This window comes from Peromyscus maniculatus, chromosome 13 (genome assembly GCF_049852395.1).
Source record: "Peromyscus maniculatus bairdii isolate BWxNUB_F1_BW_parent chromosome 13, HU_Pman_BW_mat_3.1, whole genome shotgun sequence".
NCBI lineage: Eukaryota > Metazoa > Chordata > Mammalia > Rodentia > Cricetidae > Peromyscus > Peromyscus maniculatus.
Window position 1 is genome coordinate 64,961,694 of NC_134864.1, and position 23,780 is coordinate 64,985,473.

A 23,780-nucleotide genomic window follows, 5' to 3' on the forward strand; every position below is an offset into this window, starting at 1 on the left:
CCCTCTATGAACTCTTCACCTTCCCAGCTGTACCTTAGAAATCGTCACATATCCATTGCTGAGCCGCGCTCCTTGCAGAGAAGCCACTGCTTAAGGCAGAGCCTCCAGCAAGTCTTTCCTCCCTGTAACGCCACTTGAATGGAGCTCCGGAGTTTGAGAGTTCCAGCAAACCAAATAAGTAGGAGGAATTCTTTCCCATGAAGGTTTTTCTAAGTTTCCTGAACTACTGTTATAAACAAAAGCCCATGACGCACACCTCGGTGGAATTTTGAACACAGTTGTAATATTTCATTCAACATGACATCCCTGAACGTTATTATTTACAAGTCTGAACAAGCCAAGCACAATCATTCTGAACTTTTCTTAAGCAAAACAGATCCAGTGGGAATACATCTAAACAGTCAACTCTTGCAGTACATTGTCATCTTTATCAACGTGAAATCAAAATCTGTCCTGGGATTCCCTTAGAGACAGAACTCTAAGCAAATCATCTTCCTCTATAGAAAATCCAAGCACTGTCTTATTAGTAATGTCTACTTATATTGCTTTGAATTTATGTCCTCTTATTTTCCAGTTGATAACAAAACCATACAGCCATACAATGACTTTGCTTCTTTTTTATTTTTTCAAGTTTGCTAAAGGAGGGCCATTGTTTAAGATATTCCTTGAGCTCCCCCTATTGATAGACTGGTAGTATGGTGCCAAGGTACATCTAGAACAAGCCAGAGGCTCCAATGCTGTTTTGTGTGCTCAAGAAAACAGTTGACTGGTAGGAAACATGTGAAGAAAGATGATCCAGCCATCGGGGGTTTTGTCAATCAGTAGAAATGACCAAAGTAACGTGAGGGAAAGTAGACTAGTAGGCATGAGGTGGTGTTCATAAAGCCACAGGGCCATCGAACGAACGTCGTGACACATTTTAGGAAGACAGGAAGCAAGGGTACCATGACCTTATTTTCAAGCTTCAGAGGTTGCTATTCCTTATCTAGGAGCACCAGCAGCCAATGTGCATACCCTGCTGAGAATTCATTCACCGGTTCCTCCTGGTGTATACTATGAACTGGGTATCCGGGGCTAACACTGTTGAGTAGGTAGCATCCGCATTCCAGTTAGGGGAGCTGAGCTCTGCTTGAGTTTGTGCAGGTAGTTTACTGACAAGGATCAATATTAAACCCAGGCAGTCTGTATTGCTGATCCTTCTCACACTCTCTGGGAGGGTGGAGCACCTCCTGCTTCTACCCCACTTCATACATTGCCTGCTAGTTCAGAAGTGGGTGCTATTTCAGCATAGACTCCTTGCCAAGTCTAGAAGGAAATTAGCATAACACTTCCTTAGGGAATGTTAATGCCTTTTATCTGCTGGGCCCCCCTTTGCATCCCTGCTATACCTCTGGGAAATGTGAAAACAGCACTTGATTTGGGCTCTGCTTCTCATGGGAAAGCTAACTTGGGCAAGCCACTTTTCTCCTCTCAATTTCCTTATCTACAGAACATGGTTGATGTTGCCCTACACGTCTCAGGGTTTTTGACAGGACCAAGTAAGGATGATGTGTGAGTTAGCTATCGGTGGTATATGGGCCAAGGTCGGCCATGGCTCTTACAGATCAGGACTCCATGCTGCCCACTCTGTGGAGGGCAGGTATTACATTGATGGGAAACTCACATTCAATGACTTGAAACAACTGTGGATCCTTGTCCTACTCTGCCCATGTGCCACATACTTAGCTGGAGACATGGCCTCTTTCATGGGACGCAGGACACATCCCCTATCTGTCTCCAAGTCTGCAAGACCTCCTCAGACTACAGTTTAAGTTTGCCTCCTTTTGGAGACTTCTTGTCTTGAGTTTCCTGAAACCACCCTAAGGCCTCCTACGCCGACCCTACTATTCACACACACACACACCATACCACAACAACCAAACACAAGCACACACACAACTTTGGGTTCTTAAGTTGTGCTCTTATGATTGCGAGACTCATATTGGGTGGCCGTTAAGTGACAATGGAGACACGTTCCTTAATGTTGTCCTTCTCCCTTGGGGTTAAAGTACCCTCTAACTGCAGGCTTCGGCAAAGGGAGGAAGTGGCCTGAGACTCATTGGGTTCTCAAAGATCCAGGGGACCCAACAGGGGCTTCCGGCCTCCCCGCCATGGACTGCGGATTGGGAATCAGTGTGACTCTAGGTTTTCGCCCTTGCTTATACCTGGACAGCTTTACCTATTCTTGTTTATAGATAGGAGCATGAATGGGGAAATTTAAAAATGTGTTTTGAAGTTTAAGAAAAAGGAAGCTCAGGTCAGTGGAGACGGCTCAGTGAGCAAAAAAGCTTGTCACCAAGCATGCTGACCCATGTCCAGAAGAGAAACAGCTCCCACAAGTTGTCCCTGACCCCCCGACGTGAGTCGTGGCTTGTAAACCACCCCCCCACCCCCCCCACCCCCCCCCACCCCCCCACCCCCCCCCCCCCCCCCCCCCGCTGCCAGAAGGAGAGAAAGTACCGAAATATGGAAACTGTCTGCAGAAGGGTGCTGGGATTTCAGTCTCTCCAGCTCACTCTTTGTCTTAGGTTGAACTGATAAGCGAGTTTTAGCCACAGACTGAGGTGCTGTGGTTCTAGGTGGTGGAAAGTAATGAAGATCAAGGAAGCTGTTAGTGAAGCCTGCTGCATGACGAGTTTCACCTCTCGAAACAGCCAAACAGCTGTTCTTTCACGGTTCGGTGTTCTCGGACACAGACGTACTCCTCACGGCCGACCGGGCCCTGGCGTTTCACAGCAAGTGTTTTTCTTTGAACTGAAGGGAGGAGTTGTAGCCCTTTCTTTAGGAGGGACAGCGGCAGCGGCATCTTCCCGTAAACCCGGCCCTTTGTGAGTGCAGCCTCCACTCAGGATCCTCATTGTCCTCATTGTCCATGCTGTCCATACTTGTCATTTCATGGGAGTCTGTGCCTCTAGGCTCTCCTGGGACGGTACCATTAACTCTCTCTCCTCATGGTTTGCCAGCATCCGAGCCAGTTCTTGGTTTTGTTTTTGTTTTTAAGGGGCTGCATAAATATTTGCTGAGGGGACTGTTCCCTAAGTACTGCCACTTTGCCTGTGCTGTTACGTGGGTTACCGCTTGTTAAGCAAAGGGCTGGAACGGTGGTGCACGCCTGTAATCTCAGTACTCAGAAGCAGGGAGTGGGGAAGGCAGAGGCGTCCAGCAGCTCACAGCAAGTCCGAAGCCAGCCGAGGGTGCAGGACACCCACCTCAAGCAATCGGACGAGCAAACACAAAGGAACGAGCAGGAATTTCTTCTTCCTGGAGGATTTGAGTATTTGTTCATATTGCCTAGGTTTCTAGGATGTGCTACCACAGAGTCAGCAGAAAAAAACAATAGGGACAGGCTGAGGGAAAGACTCCGGGACTATGACACTGAGCCGTGTCTGGCTTGGGCCGCACTGACAGAATAATGAAGACTGTGATTGATGGCCATGGAAGTGTTGGAAATTAATGATGCATCTCTCTGCCAGACTTCTTTTATCCAGCCCTGTGGATTGGATATTGGCCTCATTGCTGTATTTGGTTGTAAATGTGCATCCTAATGGATCAGGGGGTTTCAGGTAAATAACATAATTGGTTAGAGTCACCAAGAAGACTTCTTACCATCCAAATTAAAACAAAAAACCCTAAAACATGAAATTTTCCTCAAAGTTAAAGGCGTGTGCCACCACCACCCGGCCTGACTCTTTTTAAATTAAAATACAATAATTCCATTTCTCCCCTCCCTCTTACCCCTCCATGTCCCTAACCCTCCCTCCCAAATGTGTGTGTGTGTGTGTGTGTGTGTGTGTGTGTGTGTTCCAAGACCCCACATTTGGATGTCAAACGCATGTGTAATAACTTTAAAAAGACAGATGAAAATATCCACAATGAACTATTACACGCGTACTTACTCATATGAATTAAGCTACAGACTAGAGGCAGGGAGAGGGGGAGGCGGGGCTTTTCTACTCCCCCAAGTATATACAACCATGAGGTGCTGCCCCCAAGTATATACAACCATGAGGTGCTGAGCTAGGTTAAGTTAGGTGAAGGCTGTATGTCAAGGCAAGAGGCTAGACCATATCCTAAGAGTTTGTTAACTTGGTTTATGGTTACTTGTGGTCTGTGCTCCTGACCAACAAGTAACAAGTCGGTGTTCCTACAGCCCCCTTCTTGGGCTCAGTTATTTTACTGCAGAGGTCCCCAGAACTCACGGAAATACGCATTTCTATTTCCCACTGTATCATAGAGGCTATTACAAAGGAATATATATATATATGTGGAGAGAGAGAGAGAGAGAGAGAGAGAGAGAGAGAGAGAGAGAGAGAGAGAGAGAGAGAGAGAGAGGACATGGGAAGGGCTGTGGCATGCCACCTTCCAGGAACCTCCATATCATTCAGATAGAACCTTCTCCAATTTGTCCTTTGGAGTTTTTCACAGAAGGATTAAGTAGGCATGGTTGATTACGTCATTGCCACTGGGGATAATGCAGCCTTCAGCTCCTCTTCAGAGTTTGGGGCTGGTCTTTCCAACTTCTTTCTTTCTTTCTTTCTTTCTTTCTTTCTTTCTTTCTTTCTTTCTTTCTTTCTTTCTTTCTTTCTTTCTTTCTTTCTTTCTTTCTTCCTTTCTCTCTCTCTTTCTTTCTTTCTTTCTTTCTTTCTTTCTTCCTTCCTTCTTCCTTTCTTCCCTCCCTCCCTCCCTCCCTCCCTCCCTCCCTCCCTCCCTTCCTTCCTTCCTTTCTTTCTTTTTTTTGAGACAGGGTTTCTCTGTGTAGTTTTGGTACCTGTCCTGGATTTCACTCTGTAGACCAGGCTAGCCTCGAACTCACAGGGATCCGCCTGGCTCTGCCTCCCGAGTGCTGGGATTAAAGGCGTGCGCCACCACCGCCTGGCTGAAACTTCCAACTTCTAATCATATGGTCAGTAACCCTAGCATCCAGTCCCCATCCTGGAAGTGTGACTAGAAGCCACCAAAGTCGCTTCATCAGAATAAAAGATACTCTTGTTATCCAAAAAATCACAAAGGATTTAAGAGTTCTAAGTCCGAACTTCTGATCACTCAAGACATTGCACAGTGTGTGTCAGGAAACAAAGTCAAAGACCAAATATTAGAACAAAGGAACCTTGAGGCTCATGTGGGGGCGCACACCTTTAACCCCAGCACTTGGGAAGCAGAGCATGTAGATCTCTGTGAGTTGGAAGCCAACTGGGTCTACATAGAGAGTTCTAGATCAGCCTGGGCTATCTAGTGATGAAACCCTGTCTCAAAACCAAACCAAACAACAGAGGGCTCTTCGGGCACCTACCTCTAAAAGCCTTAGAAATCGCAAGAACTGGAGACAGGGACCACTGTGGTGATACTGTGTTCCTTAAATACTGTGCGCCCTAATAAATTTATCTGGGGTCAGAGAACAGAACAGCCACTAGATATAGAGGCCAGAAAATGGTGCCACACACACCTTTAATTCTAGCATTCCAGAGGCAGAGATCTATCTGGATCTCTGTGAGTTCAAGGCCACACTGGAAACAGCTAGGCATGGTAACAAGACCCTTTAATTCCAGGAAGTGATGGCAGAAAGGTATATAAGGCGTGAGGACCAGGAACTAGAGCTGGTTAAGCTTTCAGGCTTTCGAGAAGCAGCTCAGCTGAGATCCATTCAGATGAGAACTCAGAGGCTTCCAGTCTGAGGAAACAGGATCAGCTGAGAAACTGGCAAAGTGAGGTAGTTGTGGCTTGTTCTGCTTCTCTGATCTTCCAGCATTGACCCCAGTACCTTGCTTCAGGTTTGATTTTATTAATAAGAACCTTTTAAGACTCATGCTACAGACCACATGTGTATTTATTATGTCACAGTATTGTAGGACTTCCAACTCAGGAAGGCCTCTTCCAACTAGAGCCTCTCAACCTGTAGAGCCAAGGTCCTTTCTAGGTGCAAAGAAAGCCCTGGGAACCATGATCGCCATTTGAGGCCCTTCACAGACATGGAAGAGAAACCATGGACCAGAAGGGCCGTGCCTTAGCCATGCCACCATGTTCTTGAGTGGAACTCTGGGTTGTCAAACTGGCCAGTTAAGTTAGGCGAAGGCTGAATGTCATAGCAGGAGGCTAGACCATATAGTAACAGTTTGTTAACTTGATTTATGTTATCAAATATTTAACCATATTAATATTGGGTTTTCATGTGCATGCTTGCTGGAGACTTCTCAAATAATTTGCACATTCCTATCTACTATTGAAATGGATAAAAAAATAAAATGAAGACCACCCCTTTGTGAGCATAAAATGACAATTTAGGTTTCCCAGTCATCTTGGCGATGTGCTTGTACAGTATAAGCACCTGTCTTCACAGCTAGTGAGGTTTTCTCTTCTGTAAAAGTAGTTTGATGCAGTTGGAACCCCATTAGAAGCCAGCTACTTGGTCTTAGGCTCAACCAAAAGGACAACGATGGACTTCAGTGCTGTGTGGAGAAGGGAAATTGGCTAGTTGGTGTGTTCATGTACTAGGAATACTTTCAGTGGTTGTCTAAGGAATTTGCAAGTAGCATTTATTACACATACTTCTACACATTACCCATAACCTAGTGCAAAGGGACTAAGTCCACCAATTTCACTGTATCTGGGCAATCAAGCATAGAACAACCTTGTAGCCCTGGAAAGAGGAGACTTTTTCACTCTGTGCTTTCTTCTGAATAACACATCCTAAGTTTAACATGATCAGCATTACTAAAGTTCTCTCATGCAATTCTTATTCATATCATAGGTGGCTAATTTTTATTATTTTAAAATTAATACAATGGATCCAGAATTGTTATTGATACTCAGTGTTATTCCTCCACTTCTCCCAGGGTGACCCTTTCCTCTGAGAACTCACCTGACTTTTAGATTTAGACAAGTCCATTTCTGCCCACTTGTTCCTAGGCTTGCTTTATGAACGATTTAAGCTTTCTGTCACAAAACTTCCCACGTCCCTTTGAGACTAAATCAAATGTTAATGAACCACATCAAGAATCATTGCTTCCAAAATTCTGCCTGTAGTTCTTGTTAAAATGCAAAATCTGCTTCTGTAAGCCCGAGTTAGACACCCCATTTTTCTAGTAAGCTTCTGGATGATGACAGGTCTGCTGGTTGTAGGCATAGCGAAGTACTGCAGGGTGTCATCAGAGAAAAACGACCATTTCTCTCCCAGGTATTCGCACCTGAACTCCTCTCTTTGAATTCATTTTTTGAGCTCTAATATAATGCTGGTATTTCTTGAGTTTTTAAATTTTTCGTATTAAATTCCTAAATTCTTTCCTGAATACAGGATTAAATTATGACCTTTTTCTGGGAAGTATTGGTACATACAGGTTTCCCTCTACTTTCATAATATTACACAAAGTAATCACAATGATGTAAAACTTAACATCTGAGTCAAGCTGCACACTATGATTACGTTCCCGTTCTCACATTGCTTTTAGTTTTCTCTGGATATAGTAGTTCCTTGAGTTTTTGCTTGATTAAGAACCTGTCACTCATGTAGCCCCAAACTTTCCATCAGAATGAGAAGCTCCTCATTTACAGTCAAGCATGTCAGTCTGAGTGTTTCTCTTCTCCTTTTCTTCCATGGTTATATCCCCCATACTCATGGCTAGTGAAGTTTTCTGTTATTTAAAAATACAGTTTTGAACCGATTTGGACTGTAATTTCTCCCTCCAGTCCTGCCTGTTCGCCGTCCAATTCTGTTTACAATTGTTACTTGGCTTGCTCTTGCTTGGAGGTTTGGTTTTCTTTTCTGTGTTAAAGTTCTTTCCATCTCTCTGCTAGGGATCTCCTCCCCATTCTTCTGGCTAGGTCTATGTCCTCTTCTTTCTTAGCTGACTCTTTCTTTTGATTTTATTAGAGTAATTCTCGCAATAGCTTTCAGAGAGAAGGTTGCGGCAGCCAGCTTCCTGAGGCTTTGCATATCTAGAACACTTTCTGTGGGCACTCTGGACTGGTAGTTTGGGTGGGTATAGAATACTGAGCTGGAAATAATTTTCTTCAGAATTAAAAAACAAAAAAACTGCCTTCTGGTTACTTTATATTCTGAGTCTCAATCACTTGCAAATAGTACTTCATTTCTGTTCTCCTGAAACCTTAGACTTCCCATTCAATCTCTGGTTTTCTGAAAATGTACAGTGATGGAGATGGGGATGGCTTTTCATTATCCATTATGACTGGCATCTTTGGATTCTTTACATGGTTGCTTGGCACAGAGAAGTAGCAATATTCACTCACTACAATGGGGTCATTTGTCATTTATTTGTTGAACCAACTGAGCCTGGTGTACATTTTTTACTTTTTAAAAAATTGTTTGTTCTTTGTATTTTCTTCAGAAGGTTTTTGTTTGGTTGGTTGGTTTTGGTTTTTTGTTTGTTTGTTTTGCGTCTGTATTTCAGATGTGAGAGACTTTGTCAAATATCTAATGGTCACTAGCTTGCTGTTTCACAGTTAAGGCCACAGGGCCCATTTAGAAGTCCCCTGTGCATGGTGAGTCCGCAGAATCAGGATGAATTATTAGAGCTGACCGTCTTGGGGAGCAGCTCCCTAAAAGTAATATTTGTGAGTTTGCCTTTGGTCTGGTCCACATCCAAGGTATATTTCCTGATGTCAAATGCAGACGGGGACTGGACTTCACCACAGACTCTCACAGAATCTTCCTCCCTTCAGCTCGACACAGCACCCCTGCCCACAAGTTGTCCTCTACCCAGAATGCAAAGGTTTCCTAATTCCACTGACTCCTCTGCGCTGAGAATAACCTCTTGTCACTTGACCAGGTCAAGGAGTGGTGTAGAAGTCTCTGCGTGGCCAGGACTCTAAGCTGGCCTGTTGGGCTCTTTTCCAGCCTCAGAGCAGTTAAGAGCTTTGAACCTCTTCCAGCTTCTCCACACTTCCCTGCCTCTCTCTGGGAATCTAGATGACAATTTTGTTTTGCTGGAATCTTATTAAAGTTTCTGGAGCAAACAGAGGAAAATGTATGTATCTCATATGCCATCTTTAGCCAGAGGGGCCTTGATTTCTCTTTCCAATCAATTCATTATGAGATTATAAGTTCTTTCTATAGGCTCATTAATACATGGCTTTTTTTAATTAGGTTTTTTTTTTTTTGCAAATCCAAAGGACTAATTTTCAAGAATTAGAATAAAAAATGACTTTGCATTTCAACTACTGAAAATATACCAGAGTTTTAAAAGCAAGAACTCATGTTTTGGAAACTGAAAATCATTGTTTGTGGGAAAGAAGATTTCTCTAACTTTACCTTATTTTAAAACAATAATATGGAACTTTTGAGGACGCTCACTTTGTGAATTGCCAGATCTCTAATAGAAAAGCTGCATTTGTAAGAAAATAATTCCTGTGTCTCCCTCATAGGGCTGCCACATGGTGACGGAGGAGCTGCATTCCATAGCCTTTGAGACCCAGATCTGCCTCTATGGCCTCACCATCGACTTGGAGGTAAGGGTTGCAGGAAACATCTACTCACTAGTAACAATCACAGCAGCAAGTCAGCATTTACAACGAAAGCCCAGTCAGTCCAGGCTTTGTCTATTCTTCACATATTATTTAGAAAAACAGTGCAGCAAATGTCCACTAAGTAGTTAAGATGCCATTCTGGCATCATTAAATAAAAACGATTAAAAAAAAAGTTCATGACCATCATGAATTCAATAGATGTTGAACAATTTGTTATACACATTTTTATTATTTTCTGAGTCACAAATACTTAATAGAAAGCATAAAGAGAAATACTATCCTAGAGAAATAACTATCCTAGAGCTGTATCATAGAGTATTATATTTTCAAAAATTTAGGTTACATACTAAAATCTCTTGGCAAGTTTCTCTGCTGTGACGAACAGAGGAAAGTGGTAGGAATGTTGGTGGTACGTTGTTTGTTTTATGATCATCTAACAGTCGCCATTGAACTCTAAGAATAAAGAAACCTTGGGGGTGTTACACTGAACACGTTAATTATGAATTCCTTAAAGTCGGCACCACGCTTTGCTTCTACGCCGTTATCTATACACAATTCCTAGCACATGCTAAAGGCCCCATATATATAAATAAACAAATCAGTGTACCCACTAACGTGCTCCATTTCAGGTATCTTGAGAGTGATTCTACTTCACTGTGTTGTTTTAGATTCTGCCTTTTCCTTTTTGTCTGAGCATTCAAGTGTGTGTAAAATCCTCCACATCTTCCCCCTAAGCCACCACTTCCATAAGCTGCTTGGTTCCTCAGTTCCTGGGTATTTACGAGCCACAGGAACTTTGTGTCTATTAGGAAGAGACTAGTGTACAGTGATTAGCCTCCCAGGCTAGTCTGTGAACGCCTGTTTACTCCGTAGGATAGAAAACTGCACCAGCGATGGTATGAAACTGTTCTGCAGAAGCAGATGGGCAGCTCCAGCTCCCATGGGGCAACTCTCCAGTATGGACTTTAATTAGGCACTGGGTCATAATTTGATTATGGTGGTTCATTACCAAAGTAAATTTCAGATCAAATTTTTTAGTATTTCTTAAAATCATCACTAAAGCCACTTTGGTTGTATTTGGGACATTGTGTGACGTAAGGAAGTATAGTCATTTCTCAATGTCCAGGAAGATACTGAGGAAACTGCCTGATTGCTAGCTTCAGGGGCAAAAGGGTTCCTGTCTTGTTGTACTCCAGCTTGTATGTGCTCAAAAGTTATTCACATGGCACCTGGGTACCAGGATTGGAAGAAGGGGGTTAATTTGAAATGGCCTTCTAGAAGAGAAGGTCAAGAGTAGTATTAATGCAAGTTTGGACTACCTGTAAACTTCTTCTTTTTTTAACTAGACAAGCTCATTACCTGTGGTGATGATTTCTAATGTCAGCCAACTGCCTAATGCTTGGGCATCCATCATTTGGTACAATGTGTCAACCAACGATTGCCAGGTAAAGTTCCTATTCCTGTCTCTCTATTTCTCATCCTATGTAACTTTTTCTTTCAACAATGTGCATGTGGTGGTGGTGAGGGTTTTTCTAGATGTATGAGTCCTGTTAGGTCATGTTTAAGGGGTTCTGCTGGAGCTGATGTGAGGTCACGTTTAAGGTGTTTTGCTCAAGCCAAACACGATAGCACATATCTAGAATTCAAGCACTTGGAAGTCTAAGGTGGGGAGATTGTGATTTGAAGCAAGTCTGAGTCAAACCTGGGCAAGATCCTGCCTCAAAATTAATTATAACAATAATGAGGAGGTTGTGTGTTCTGACAGACTTGTACTCTGAGGGTTCTGGATAGTGACTGTGGCAGGTACTGGCCATTCCTGAGTTCTGATCGGCCCCAAGACTGCATCATTATGAGTTCTAAGGCTGTCCTGTGGCTACACTAACTGGACTGCAGGGAAACACCTTGTTCCAGAATTTTCTGTCTAATTGCTGTCAGAACATGATGTCTGACTGCCTTAACTTCCCAGCACACTTTTTCTCAGTCTCTTCTAGAAAGGCACAGAATTAGTTTCCAAATAAGCAACCAGGATATCCATCAATCTTGCCTGAGTTCTGACAGCACAAATTTTGCAGTTGATTAGGTATAGATTTGAGCCTAAGTTTTAGGCTGGATGTTAGTGCCATCTGGTGGTCACTTAACCAAACTGTGCCAGTGATTATAGATTTTTTACATTATAGATGAAAACCAGGGAAGAGAGAGAAAAGTAAAGAAAAAAAAAAAGGTTATTTCACACTCCCTCTTGCTCTGTTCTTAAGACAGAGAAAATGAAACTCCAAACTGTGTGTTGTGTTGCAGAAGAAACAGCCAAAATAAAACCGTCCTTCTTTATACAAATCAGTTTCTACCAGAAGAATTATTTCCACTGGGTGACTTTGTAAGAATTGATCACTAAATGGGTCCTCTTTCTGTGCCTTTCCCCTTTAATGGAATATTCTGAAAATGGCTCAGTCCTTTTTACCCTCATCACCAGATGCCCAGGCATCTGAGACAGATCAATAGCTCAGCCCTGTAACACAAATCTTAGAAGGTCTTATTAATAAAAACAAAGCCAGGAGCCAGATATTGAAGTGAATGCTGGAAGATCAGAGAAGAAGAACAAGCCAAAGCCACCTCACTTTGCCAGTTCCTCAGCTGATCCTGTTTCCTCAGACTGGATGCCTCTCAGCTGAACTGTGCTGCTCAAAAGCCTAAAAGCTCAACCAGCTTAGTTCCTGGTTTTCATGCCTTGTATACCTTTCTGCTTTCTGCCATTACTTCCTGGGATTAAAGGTGTGAGTCACCATGCCTGGCTATTTCCACTGTGGCTTTGAACTCACAGAGATCTGGATGGATCTCTGCCTCCAGAAGGCTAGGATTAAAGGTGTGTGTGCCACCATTTTCTGGCCTCTTTGTCTATCTAGTGGCTGTTCTGTTCTCTGACCCCAGATAAATTTATTAGGGTGCACAATATTTTGGGGGAACACAATATCACCATACAGCCCTGTTCACCCTCATCCCCAGATGCCTGGGCATCTGAGACAGATCAACTGCAAAGAGAAAGCCTGCTGGGGACCAAGATTCCTCCTGGGCCAACGAATCTACAGGATAATCCTTTAGTCTTTAAGACCAAGAAAAGCCTTTGGCACTAAATGACACTTTACATGTCTGCTCATCTCTTCCATCCTTGGGGAATGGGAGGAAAGTGAGGTGCTTCTGTCCTCCAGCTTCAATGCAGCACCCCACTTGGATTTCCTTAGCAACATTCTGCTAGGAAGCTGCCAAGGCCACCACACGCACCCTCCCAGAGCAACTTGGCTCCAGCATAAAGATCTGGAGACTGAGGTCACAGCCCCTTCACGAAACCATACCAAGCAACTAACACTGACTTATTAACCCTCTGTTCCTTCAAACTCCAAGCTCTCATGCCTTAATTAGACTCTGCCCTCACTGGTCACTTTCCAGACATACTTCTCAAGGAGAAAACCTCGTCCCTAGAAATTCTTTCACTTTCCTTCTCTTCTTCTTGTCTTGTGATCTTTGTTGGACGCCCTCTTTCATGATGAGCCAATTAAACATGTTTAAGTTGAATAGTATTTCAGGGAAGGCTGTCTGTCCAGTTACAGTAACTACTTGTGTAAGTTGATTGCTAGTTGAGTTGGCAGTCCAGAGAATGTTGGGCAATGTCAAGTGATTTTGTCAGGAAAGACTGATCCCAAGTTGTATAATATTAAGGAACAAGAGCACTGAAGAGATCGACATTCTGTATTGTTGACTTCACTTGACCCTGAATTTAAATCAAGACTGCGATGTGTTCAATGTGATGCTCCCCATGTGATTAACAGATACGATCACCGTGACTCTATTTCAGAACTTGGTTTTCTTTAATAATCCTCCGCCTGTCACTTTGAGTCAACTCCTGGAAGTGATGAGCTGGCAGTTTTCATCCTATGTTGGTCGTGGCCTTAATTCAGACCAGCTCAACATGCTGGCAGAGAAGCTCACAGGTGAGAGCTGCTTGGCACGGAGGGTGTGCCTGTTTGTGGCACCTGGGTGTTTTAAAGCAGTTATGTCACTACTGCTGATAAGTTTGATGCCTGTCACAGTTCACCGAATGCCTACTATGTGTTGCTGGCACAGGGCTAAGTGTTATTTTACTTTTAATTCTCACGGTGTTCCTTGGGGCCGACAGTAGTGTCTTGATTTGAGGACACTGAGGCTCAGGGGTCACAGCCTCACCGCACAGCCAGGAGGCAGCAGAGCCACACTGTGAGCCAGGCCCGTGCTCCTTCCTCTCCACTCACACTCTGGTTTCCAGAAGTGCTTAAACCACTTCCTCTGAACATGCTGTGAAGCTTTCAGGGTGATGTTAACCAGCTGGAACACGCTGGGTCAAGTCCAGGAACTGTAACAGAAGTTTAAACACACCAGCAATGACTTAATTCTGCACATTAAGGAAGCTTCGGTGTCTGGATTTTGCAGATGTCATCAGCACTTCATGTCCTGATGTCAGTCTAAGCTTTGCCTGAGTTCCTTAAAGATACCTGAATTTTGACCAGCGAGCGCCCTCGGCACCAGGGAGAGCTCACACTCAATGTGTGTGCATTTTGCAGCTAAACTGGTACCGAAGGCCGATCTGCTCAGAATCCGTGGCGGCAGACGGGCTCGGGTGATGCTGGCTTGCTTGCCACATGCACCTTCTGGCTCACCAGTGGGCATTCCACGTGCACCTTCTGGCTCACCAGTGGGCATTCCACGGGCACCTTCTGGCTCACCAGTGGGCATTCAGATACATCTGGTCTTTTGGACAATTTAAACACTTACTGAACGTATTTTTTTTTTATCCTGGATTCATAAACAGCAGCAATAACTATTGGTAAAGTTTTGTTAATGAGTAGCTAATGCTTTTAAATATACTAGTTTGTTACTAGCAGTAGCATAGATTAGTATGGACTGCAGCTGTAATCTCAGGGTCTTTATCAAGTTATCCACAGACATGGAGTTTCCTTAGACTTTCTATAGTAGTAATCTTTTCAGTGTTCTAGGTCAAAATAGCTGTTGCTGCTTATTACCTACATGATTTCTAGTCCGCTCTTCTCATTTTAACGGGCAAGTCGCCGCCCTAGGCTGTTTCTCCTGTTCCCAGTAAGTGCCAGGCTCTTCCCACAGCTCCTCGTCCTCCATGTCCTCCATTGTCCTTCCTCCCTGGAGTGGCTTCCGTTAGCCCTCAGCCAGCTCATCCCGCCATTCATGAGCTTCCTAAAGCCATTGTGGGCTCCTCCCTCATAAAGCAGTTTACAGATACTGAACTTCTTAGGCACCAGGATGACACATCAGACCCTCCACAGCACTCAGACTCTGTATCTCCATTGCAAGTCCATGAGAGATGCTTAGGGGGGCGGGATGACACACGACTAAATCAAGCCCAGAATGAAAAGTCTCACTGTGGTTAATTGTTTTCTTTCATTTTAGTTCAGTCTAACTACAGCGATGGTCACCTCACCTGGGCCAAGTTCTGCAAGGTACACATGGCAGTGGGGGTGTCGTCTAGAAAGTTCTTGGTCATGATGCTGCTTTCTAAGGCTCCATGTCAGTCATTACCTATGTTTTGGAGGAGTTCCTGGATGAGGGCGGCTGTAACAGAAAGTCCTGTCCTGCTCACAGGGAACATTTGTCAAAGTTAGTTCTGTCAGGGTGCGGCTTCAGTCACTGTCCTTGTCCATGTGTGTGTTTTTCTCCTGATAGGAACACTTGCCTGGCAAACCATTTACCTTCTGGACCTGGCTTGAAGCAATATTGGACCTAATTAAAAAACACATTCTTCCCCTCTGGATTGATGGGTGAGTTTACAGGCTCTCTTGTTCATATGAATACCTTTTTCTGCTTTAATTATCTTTTTTCCATTTTTTTTAAAAAGTGTATTTAGGAGAAAAACACAATTGTAGTTTCTTCAGAGACTATTCTATAGTATTATATATTCTATTATAATGTACATATATGCTATATGCACGTATTGTCCAATATATATGAATTATGTAATGATGTGAGAGCTAGGTCTATTATTCATGAATGAAATAAATGAAGATGCAACAATAATCAGATGAGACCGTGTCTTGCCCATGCTTTAATTTTAGGTACATCATGGGCTTCGTGAGCAAAGAGAAGGAGAGGTTTCTGCTCAAGGATAAAATGCCCGGGACATTTTTGTTACGATTCAGTGAGAGCCATCTCGGAGGGATCACCTTCACCTGGGTGGACCACTCTGAAAACGGTATGTAGCCACACTCACTTGTTGGTGTGGGCGTGAGTTGGTCCAATTGGCCCATGTGTAACTGGGTACCTGTGGATTCCGAAAGCCCACCTTGCCACCCTCCATCACACATACGGCCTGCACTGGCCATACTTCACGAGCTCATGCCTTTTAGCTATGGAGAGACCGTGGGTAAGAGGAACGACCACAAAGAAATGTCCCAGTCTCTGTGTTTTCAGGAGAAGTGAGATTCCACTCCGTAGAACCCTACAACAAAGGGCGTCTGTCGGCCCTGCCATTTGCTGACATCCTGCGGGACTACAAGGTCATCATGGCTGAGAACATTCCCGAGAACCCTCTCAAGTACCTCTACCCCGACATCCCCAAAGACAAAGCCTTCGGTAAACACTACAGCTCCCAGCCTTGCGAAGGTGATGCCCTTTGTATTTACTTTTCTCTTGAGGTTTTGGAAAATGATGTCAAATCGGAACAAAGAGAAGGAAGTTCCTCCTTTTCATTACTTTGACCTCTGTAACATCCTGGGGTCAGATGGAGGCAGAGTCTTAGGAAACAAAGTGCTGCGTCAGTGGTTAGTGAGAGTAACGTTCATAGCGGCAGTAGACTTCACCATGGCCACACCAGCCCTGTGTAGAGCCTGGAGTTCATCCTCCTTCAAAGAGGAGCTGCTGATCCTTGTACTTCTGTGACTCTGGGGGATGGGAGGTGGGGGATGATTGCAAAAATGCAGCAGGTCTGGAGACCTGTATTTTGTAAAGAAACTTGAGAGTTAGAAGTAAGTTTTTTGATTTACTGTGATCTGTGTGTGTGTGTGTGTGTGTGTGTGTGTGTGTGTGTGTGAGAGAGAGAGAGAGAGAGAGAGAGAGAGAGAGAGAGAGAGAGAGAGAGAGAGAGAGAGAGAGAAGAGAGAGACTGAGGATGGAACTCAGGCTTTGATGACTACTAGGCTAGTACTTAACACTGAGTCATATGCCCCATCCGGCCTTACTGTAATCTTTACTCAGTGTTTATTCTCTGCCAAAGAAGAGGCATGGGGATCTGTGCTTCATTCTTCTACCTTGGCAAACTTTTCTTCCACATACCCTAGGGCCTAGAGGAGTAACTGTCCAAATAGGCATTCAGTAAGTAGTGAATACATAAAAGAAAATTCATAAAATTAGCTGTCTGAGGTAAGGGGGCTCACCATTCTCTTTCCCGAAAGCACAGCTGGCCTCTGCTTCCACAGTTTGCACATCTTACTCAGCCAACCAAAGATCAAACATGGCTTCTAAAAATTGCAGCTGCGTTGAACGTGTGAACCTTCTCTTTTCTTTCTTCTATAAACAACATAGAATAACAACTATTAAAACAACATTTATATTGAAGCAGTACTGTAGGTAACCAGAAGAAATGATTTAAAGCATATAGACAGGTGTGCTTAGATCCAAAACAAATGCAACACCATTGTACACAAAGGATTTGAGCACCGTGGATTAAGTGTCTGCAGGGGTCCTAGAGCACAGTTCCCTACAGGTAGCGAGGGATAACAGTGTGCCATCTCTAAGGCTCTTCCACAGTAGTGAATAAAGGAGAACTGTCTTGTGGAATATTCTTCAGCTATCACAGACAGTGTAGCTTGTTGCCACCCAACTTCATCTGAAACAAAGAAAACACAGAAGAAAACAAACACAGAGGACTGGCTTTTAGTGGCACTCTATGCCTAAGAGACCAGAATACAAATGTCGATACAACGAATTAAAACTGGAACACTGTGCTGCCACTAGATCAGCATGGTGCAGCTGGGAAGACCAAGGTTTGCCCATTACCATTCCTGTGGGACTGTGGTGGTTGTCATGGTATCATGTCACTTCTAGGCAAGCTGGTGTACCTGCTTCAAAACCTCTGTGTAGTAATAAGGTTATGACTGGTATTCTAATGAAAAGAACTGTGTTCCTATATGTGTCAGTCAAAGACAAAGATTTGTTGGGCTTACAGTGTGGAAGCTTCCAGTCTATGGAGGTTGACCCCATCACCTCTAGGCCTGCAATTAGACATCATGGTGGGAGTGTGTGACCTGGAAGCAGAGAAGAAAGAGGCTGATGTCTCAATATTCCTTCTAAAGCACACACCCAGTGACTGTCCTTCCTCCAGGCCCCACATTTGCCCCACAGACTGACAACCAAGCCTTTAAGGCAAGGACCTTTGAGAGACACTACAGCACTATAAATTTCCTGATATATAAATGAATAGGATACGACTGACAAACTTTAATTCAACATGAAGGGCAGATGATGAAGGAGAGTCTCAATTGTCATCAGATATTTCAGAGTCATTAGTATTTGAGGTCACATCAGCCTGCTAAGAGTCTTGGTGTTTGGCCTTGCGTTTCATGTTCACCTGTGTGGCTGCTTCTTCCATTCAACTAAAAGTATTTGTGAATTACGAGACAACCACATTATTTATTTTCTTCTGAGCATTGCAGATACTTTCCTAGATGTTCTATTTCCAATTTTATCAATGATGCTAATATTTCTCCCTAACATTGTGCCTTTCTTTTTCAGTTTCAAGGCCAACAGAACGGGGAGACAAAGGTTATGTTCCTTCAGTTTTTATCCCTATTTCAACAATGTGAGTAACTTTAGTCACATGTAAAATATTTATTATTGAATTGATTTTTTTTTTCTCAAAAAGCTTTCCTAAAAGATTTAAGGGCAGATCAGAGTACATATAACCGAGGATAAAGCATTTTTAATGCCCAATAAAGCCTTTTATGTCTTATTTCTTTGAACACATAAAGCTAGTCTTCAGGGCACACTCTCCAGTCTGTTAGGGCTGTAATTATAAAGCCGCCTTTTTATATGCCATATATTCCACAGCAGATTGAATGCTCTGATATGAAGTGATGAATTAGGCAGCTCAGTGTCACAGAGAGATAAAGCGCTCAGTGAGTCCCGGACACAGCAGGTGACTGTGAGCTATTATGTTATAACCCTTGTGATATTCTCCTGTTGTCTCTTTAAGCCGCAGCGATGCCATGGAGCCGCAGTCTCCTTCAGACCTTCTCCCCATGTCTCCGAGTGTATACGCTGTGCTGAGAGAAAACCTGAGCCCTACCACAATTGAAACAGCAGTACGTTCTTCCCCTTTCCATGGTCTAGGCTGTGTGCAGCGAGGCAGATGTGAATCCCAGGGTTTGCCGCACTGCCTGGGCGAGGAGAAAGCGTGGTTGCTAGCCCACATTCGAGAGCCTATAACAGAAGGTGCTGTTGGTGCGGCATGCACGTTGCTAAGGATGTAGCTACCAAGAGCAAACACCGTGGCCTGAAAGAACTGCTTTGAGGTGTTTACCACAACACCAGAGGGCCAAATGTCCCCTGTACCTCTCTCTTCCTGGTGCATCCATGGGCCATACCACCCCCCCAGCACACACACAACCAAGGTCTGCAAGTCTCCTCTGGCAATTCTCTTAAGACATTCAGGAACCACAAGTTCCAACTTCTCTTGGTTGTTGCATAGCCAGTCTTTGCGGCCCTTCCATCTAGCCCATGAAGAACAATAGAAGCACAAGTATTTTTTAAATAATTTATTTAACTCTGCTTTATGTGCATTGCTGTGAAGGTGTCTGATCCCCTGACACTGGAGTTACAGACAGTTGTGAGCTACCACGTGGGGGCTGGGAATTGAACCTGGGTTCTCTTGAAGAGCAACAACCAGTGCTCTTAACTGCTGAGCCATCTCTCCCGCCCAAGCATAAGTGTTTTTTAAGAACTGTGTCATCATCTATAATGTTACTTGGGATGCATTCTATTTGTTTCCATCCCCCAATGCCGCAAAAGGGTTTAACAGCCCCAGTTTACACCAGGTGAATACATCAGGGTGAACAAAACCTTGTGGGATCTGGATGCCCAGGAAACTGGTTCTTGGCTAAAAGTCAAAAGGTATTAAATTCTTCAAGACTTCCAAGGATGGAAAATCCATGGCTTACTCCAATGTTGGATATCCTTAACTCACCAAGTTACTTATATCTGTCTGAAGTTTTGCCACATTTTGTACCCGTTTTCTATTATTTTTAGTGCGATGAGTGGGTTTTTAGTTTTTAATTATTGTGTGTGTTTTTGTGTTGAACTCGGGCCTTTGGGGCAATAGCTTTCACCCACTCAGCCGCTTTGCCTGCCCCGTGAGTGGACTTGTTAGCGCAGTTTTTCATCTGCTCGAATTACACCTTTTATTTCAGGCTGATCAGCCCTAATTACTTTAATGAATTCTTAGTTAATTGGTAGAAAGATTACAGATTGTTTAGTAGACAAAAGACTGTTTACTCCCTCAAAACTGATTCATTTGCAAAACAGCTTCCTTAACCATCATTTCCGTTTTCAATCTTAGATGAAGTCTCCATATTCTGAGTGACGGTACAAAGCGACTCTTCAAGGAAGAGAGCAGATGAAAACGGAGACTGCTCTTTGCCAAAGTCCACAATTCATTTCTTCAGCTTTGTAAATACTGGTTTCTAGAAAATGGCACAAATCCGAAGCTTTCCTCTCACTAGGTGACATTCCCCAACTGGGAGTGCTGTGACTGAAATGCTAAAAACCAAAGCTTCAGATAAACACGCAGGAAAAGACAGCTTCGAGAAACCTATGTTCGTGACAATATAACAGAAGGCTGCTTTGCATGCATTTGTTTCTGACTTTATTTCTCAGGCTTTATTTATTATTTTGGCTCTGGAAGCTATGTTAACATTTCAGGGTGGGTCAAGAATACGGTATCATGTCTGAATTACTCAAAACCACAGGAAGGTTTAGCTGGAAACCTAGATAAGAATCATCAAAGTAGATCCAAGATGGGGAAATGATGAGACACGAACAGCAGAGATTCACAGGCCCCAGGGATGAATCATGAAGCCTCCAGATTGCCAGGCCAACCTCATCACATCTACCAGGCTGGGTCTCTCAGTAGGAAGCAGGATCCAGAGTCATCCCTGCACATAAGTGCACTAACATTAAAAACACTGCACGTGGACAGATGGGCAGAAGTCTCAGGAAATGCAGACTGGGATGCAGGTAGCAGCCTGGACCTGGGATTCCTGGCATCCCCTGTAGTTTGCACACATCTCTAGAACACACTGGATTGAATGGGTTCAGCCATCCCTTCTGATTCCACTCCTCTCTGGTCCTGGAACTTAACCTGAGACTACAGAGGGGGCAAGACCTTTCAGTCTCAGGTGGAGAGAAGTGAGGTGCTTGACTGAGTAGCACTGCAAGTCTATAAGCTGCAGGGGTACTTTGGGCATTATTTCAGCCTGACTGTGGTCTATGATGTTATTGCTTACTCTGCCTTTGGCCTTTCTGTGTGTATGTATTCATGTTCACACACACACACACACACACACACACACACACACACACACACACTCACAACCAGTTACCCTTATCTCTGGTGCTCACTCACATTCCCAGCTAAGCTGCCGACTGTCTCTATGGAGCAGCCCGCCACCTGTCCCAAGCCTAGTCCTTTACCCGTTTGCTCTTGGGTATGTGTCTTGGATATGAGATGAGGACGAGGCCAACTTCAGGACATTCTCAGTTCCTACTGCCTTCTGGAAATCAGCTTCCTGAAGTCGCCTGAAACTGACAGTCAAATTGAAGGAAGTACTATAAATGTGGGCAGTGCAGTAAGCTTGCAATTTCCTACCAGGAAATGCTGCACTGGACTAAGATGTCAGCAGGGTTTTAGAAGCTTCTCATTCCCTGGAATTTTTGAGAAGTGCCACAGATTCATACCTGCCTAGCAGACATTGTAAAAAGTTTTCAAAATAGAGCTTGGTGACAGAATGCCAAGGTTCCCTATGTAGTCACAGCCATCACGTGCTGTTGGTGCTGGACTAGAAAGTTCATGGAAGGAGGGATTTGCTCTCTTTACTAGAAGCAGGAGTTGCCCTGTGAGTTCAATAAGTGGTTATTTTTACTTGCATCCAGAAAAATCAAAGTAAGTTCTCTCTCTAAGCTTAGTTTATATTATTTTTAACCTAGGGCAGGCATGTGCACGTAAGCATAAGCACCCTCAGGCTCCAGGGGTATTGGATCTCCCGGAAGCGGCAGTTACGGGCAGTTGTAAGCCGCCAGGTGTGGCTTCTGGGAATCTAACTTGGCTCTTTTGTGAACACAGTATACAACTAGCCCCCCCAAACCAAGTTCTTGACTCCATGGTTGCAAGATACTTCCTCAAGTGAGACTTGTACTCCAGAGATCATCTTTTTGGGTGACAGGATTTGGCCAGAGGAGATTCCTGTTTAGTCTGATTTAAACTGGGCCACGAGCTGGAAATGCAATGGGATGGAATTTGGAGCGCATTTCCACCAAACCCTACCGCCACGGGTTTTTCTGTTTAACTGTGGTTTAGTTTAGACTGCTATAAAAGTACCGTGACGGTACGGCTCCAGCAACGGGAACTTATTTCTTCTCACCGTTCCAAAAGTTGGAAGTCTAAAATCGGGTGCCAGCAGGGGCGGGTTCTCCCTCTTCAGGGCTGCAGAAAGGCAACGTTTCATCGTCTTGTGTCATCATACAGTGGAGAGCGCCCTGGGAGCTCATGTGAGGGTGACAGTCCCGTTCCTGAGAGCTCATCTTGGTGAGAGCCACAGGTTAGAGCCTCTGTGATCAAATTCCTGACAGAAGCGGGGAGGGAATGCTAGCTGGCTCTCAATGTCAGTCCATCATGGCGGGGACACATGGAGCAGCAGCTCCAGAGGATGCATGGGCAAGGCTGTTCTCAGTGTGGCAGACAGACACAAGAAAAGGCAAGCCAGAACTAAGAGCAGATTTAACCTCCAAAGCGGGTAACCTACTTCCTCAGCTAGGCCCCACCTCCTAAAAGATCCATAACCTTCAAAACAGTGCCCGGAACCAAGCATTCATCATCAAGTATAAATCAGCAGGAATGTTTCTGATTTAAACCTTGATTTTAGCACATTAACTTTGGAGACACAAACCTTCATAACAAGTCCATAACAAGCCGATGGCAAATAAGATGCTTTTAATGAAATAAGATACAGATTTGATTTCAAAATATTTCCCTTCTCTCACTGGTCCCAGACCAATCACAGATACACATTTTCCAACTCGTTTTTAGTATCACTTCAACGAGGGAGATGATTCAGCCAGTAAACTGTTTTTCTTGCTAGCACCAGAACTGGAGTTTAAAGATGAAAATCCACATTAAACACACACACTCGCGTGCGTGCGTGCGCGCGCGCGCGCGCACACACACACACACACACACACACACACACACACACACACACACCCATCTGTCTGTAACCACAGAGCTAGGCAGCATCCCGGAGGCTTACTGGTCAGACAGCGTCACCTCCTAGGTTAACTACAAGCCAGCGAGAGACTGTATCTTGAGGGAAAGGTAGGCAGGAATGAGGAATGACATTCAAGACTGTCCTCTGGCCCCCACATGCGTGTGCAAACAATGGATTTTTCTTCACCTCAAGTGGTTCAGGAGGCCCGTGCGCTCCCTGAAGTAGAGGGGATAAAATTTTGGGTCAAGCATAGGACTTTTCTATACCGTTGAGTAAATAATGACACAGTTCAGACTTAGCAGACTGGGTACTGTTCACACTTGCTCCAATTTCTGACAAAGGACAGATACCTTTTAAAAGTTGAACTTGAACATTTAGTGATTCAACTGATTTCATTTTTAAAATCTGGATTCTCAGTATAATTAATATACAATAAAATGAACTCTTTATTGTGCCAGTATGAATTCTAACATATCCATAGGGTTATAAAATAACTGTAAAGCACAGACCATACCTATCTGGATCCTTATGAGGAGGACTCTGCGATAAAGCTACAAAATAAACCACATTGTGATAAAGCTACAAAACCCACTCACCACAGAAGCCAACAATCTGAGCTTGGTCCCAAGAACACGCATAACAAATGTGACGCGGCAGCTTGCTTCTGTGACCTAAGCAGAGACGGAGAACTGTGTAGAAACTCAGAGGTCAGCCAGCCTGGAGTGAGCAGCCTGC

The 23,780-nt window shown here is 44.0% G+C and overlaps 1 protein-coding gene across 2 annotated transcripts in view; it reads left to right on the forward strand.

The window, feature by feature from the left end:
* Stat4 (signal transducer and activator of transcription 4) overlaps positions 1-20,415 on the forward strand; it is a 95,307-nt gene extending 74,892 nt beyond the window's left edge. Inside the window, exons 15-24 of one of the 2 annotated variants that reach the window (XM_015993708.3) lie at positions 9,415-9,498; positions 10,863-10,961; positions 13,364-13,499; positions 14,965-15,014; positions 15,238-15,332; positions 15,627-15,763; positions 15,982-16,173; positions 18,301-18,367; positions 18,761-18,869; positions 20,123-20,415. In XM_015993708.3, coding sequence (XP_015849194.1) covers positions 9,415-9,498; positions 10,863-10,961; positions 13,364-13,499; positions 14,965-15,014; positions 15,238-15,332; positions 15,627-15,763; positions 15,982-16,173; positions 18,301-18,367; positions 18,761-18,869; positions 20,123-20,146 — 993 coding nt within the window. In that variant the 3' untranslated portion in view covers positions 20,147-20,415. The remainder of the gene's footprint in view (positions 1-9,414; positions 9,499-10,862; positions 10,962-13,363; positions 13,500-14,964; positions 15,015-15,237; positions 15,333-15,626; positions 15,764-15,981; positions 16,174-18,300; positions 18,368-18,760; positions 18,870-20,122) is intronic. The other variant, XM_042260400.2, reaches the window with a different exon arrangement.
* The last annotated feature ends 3,365 nt before the right edge of the window (positions 20,416-23,780 follow it).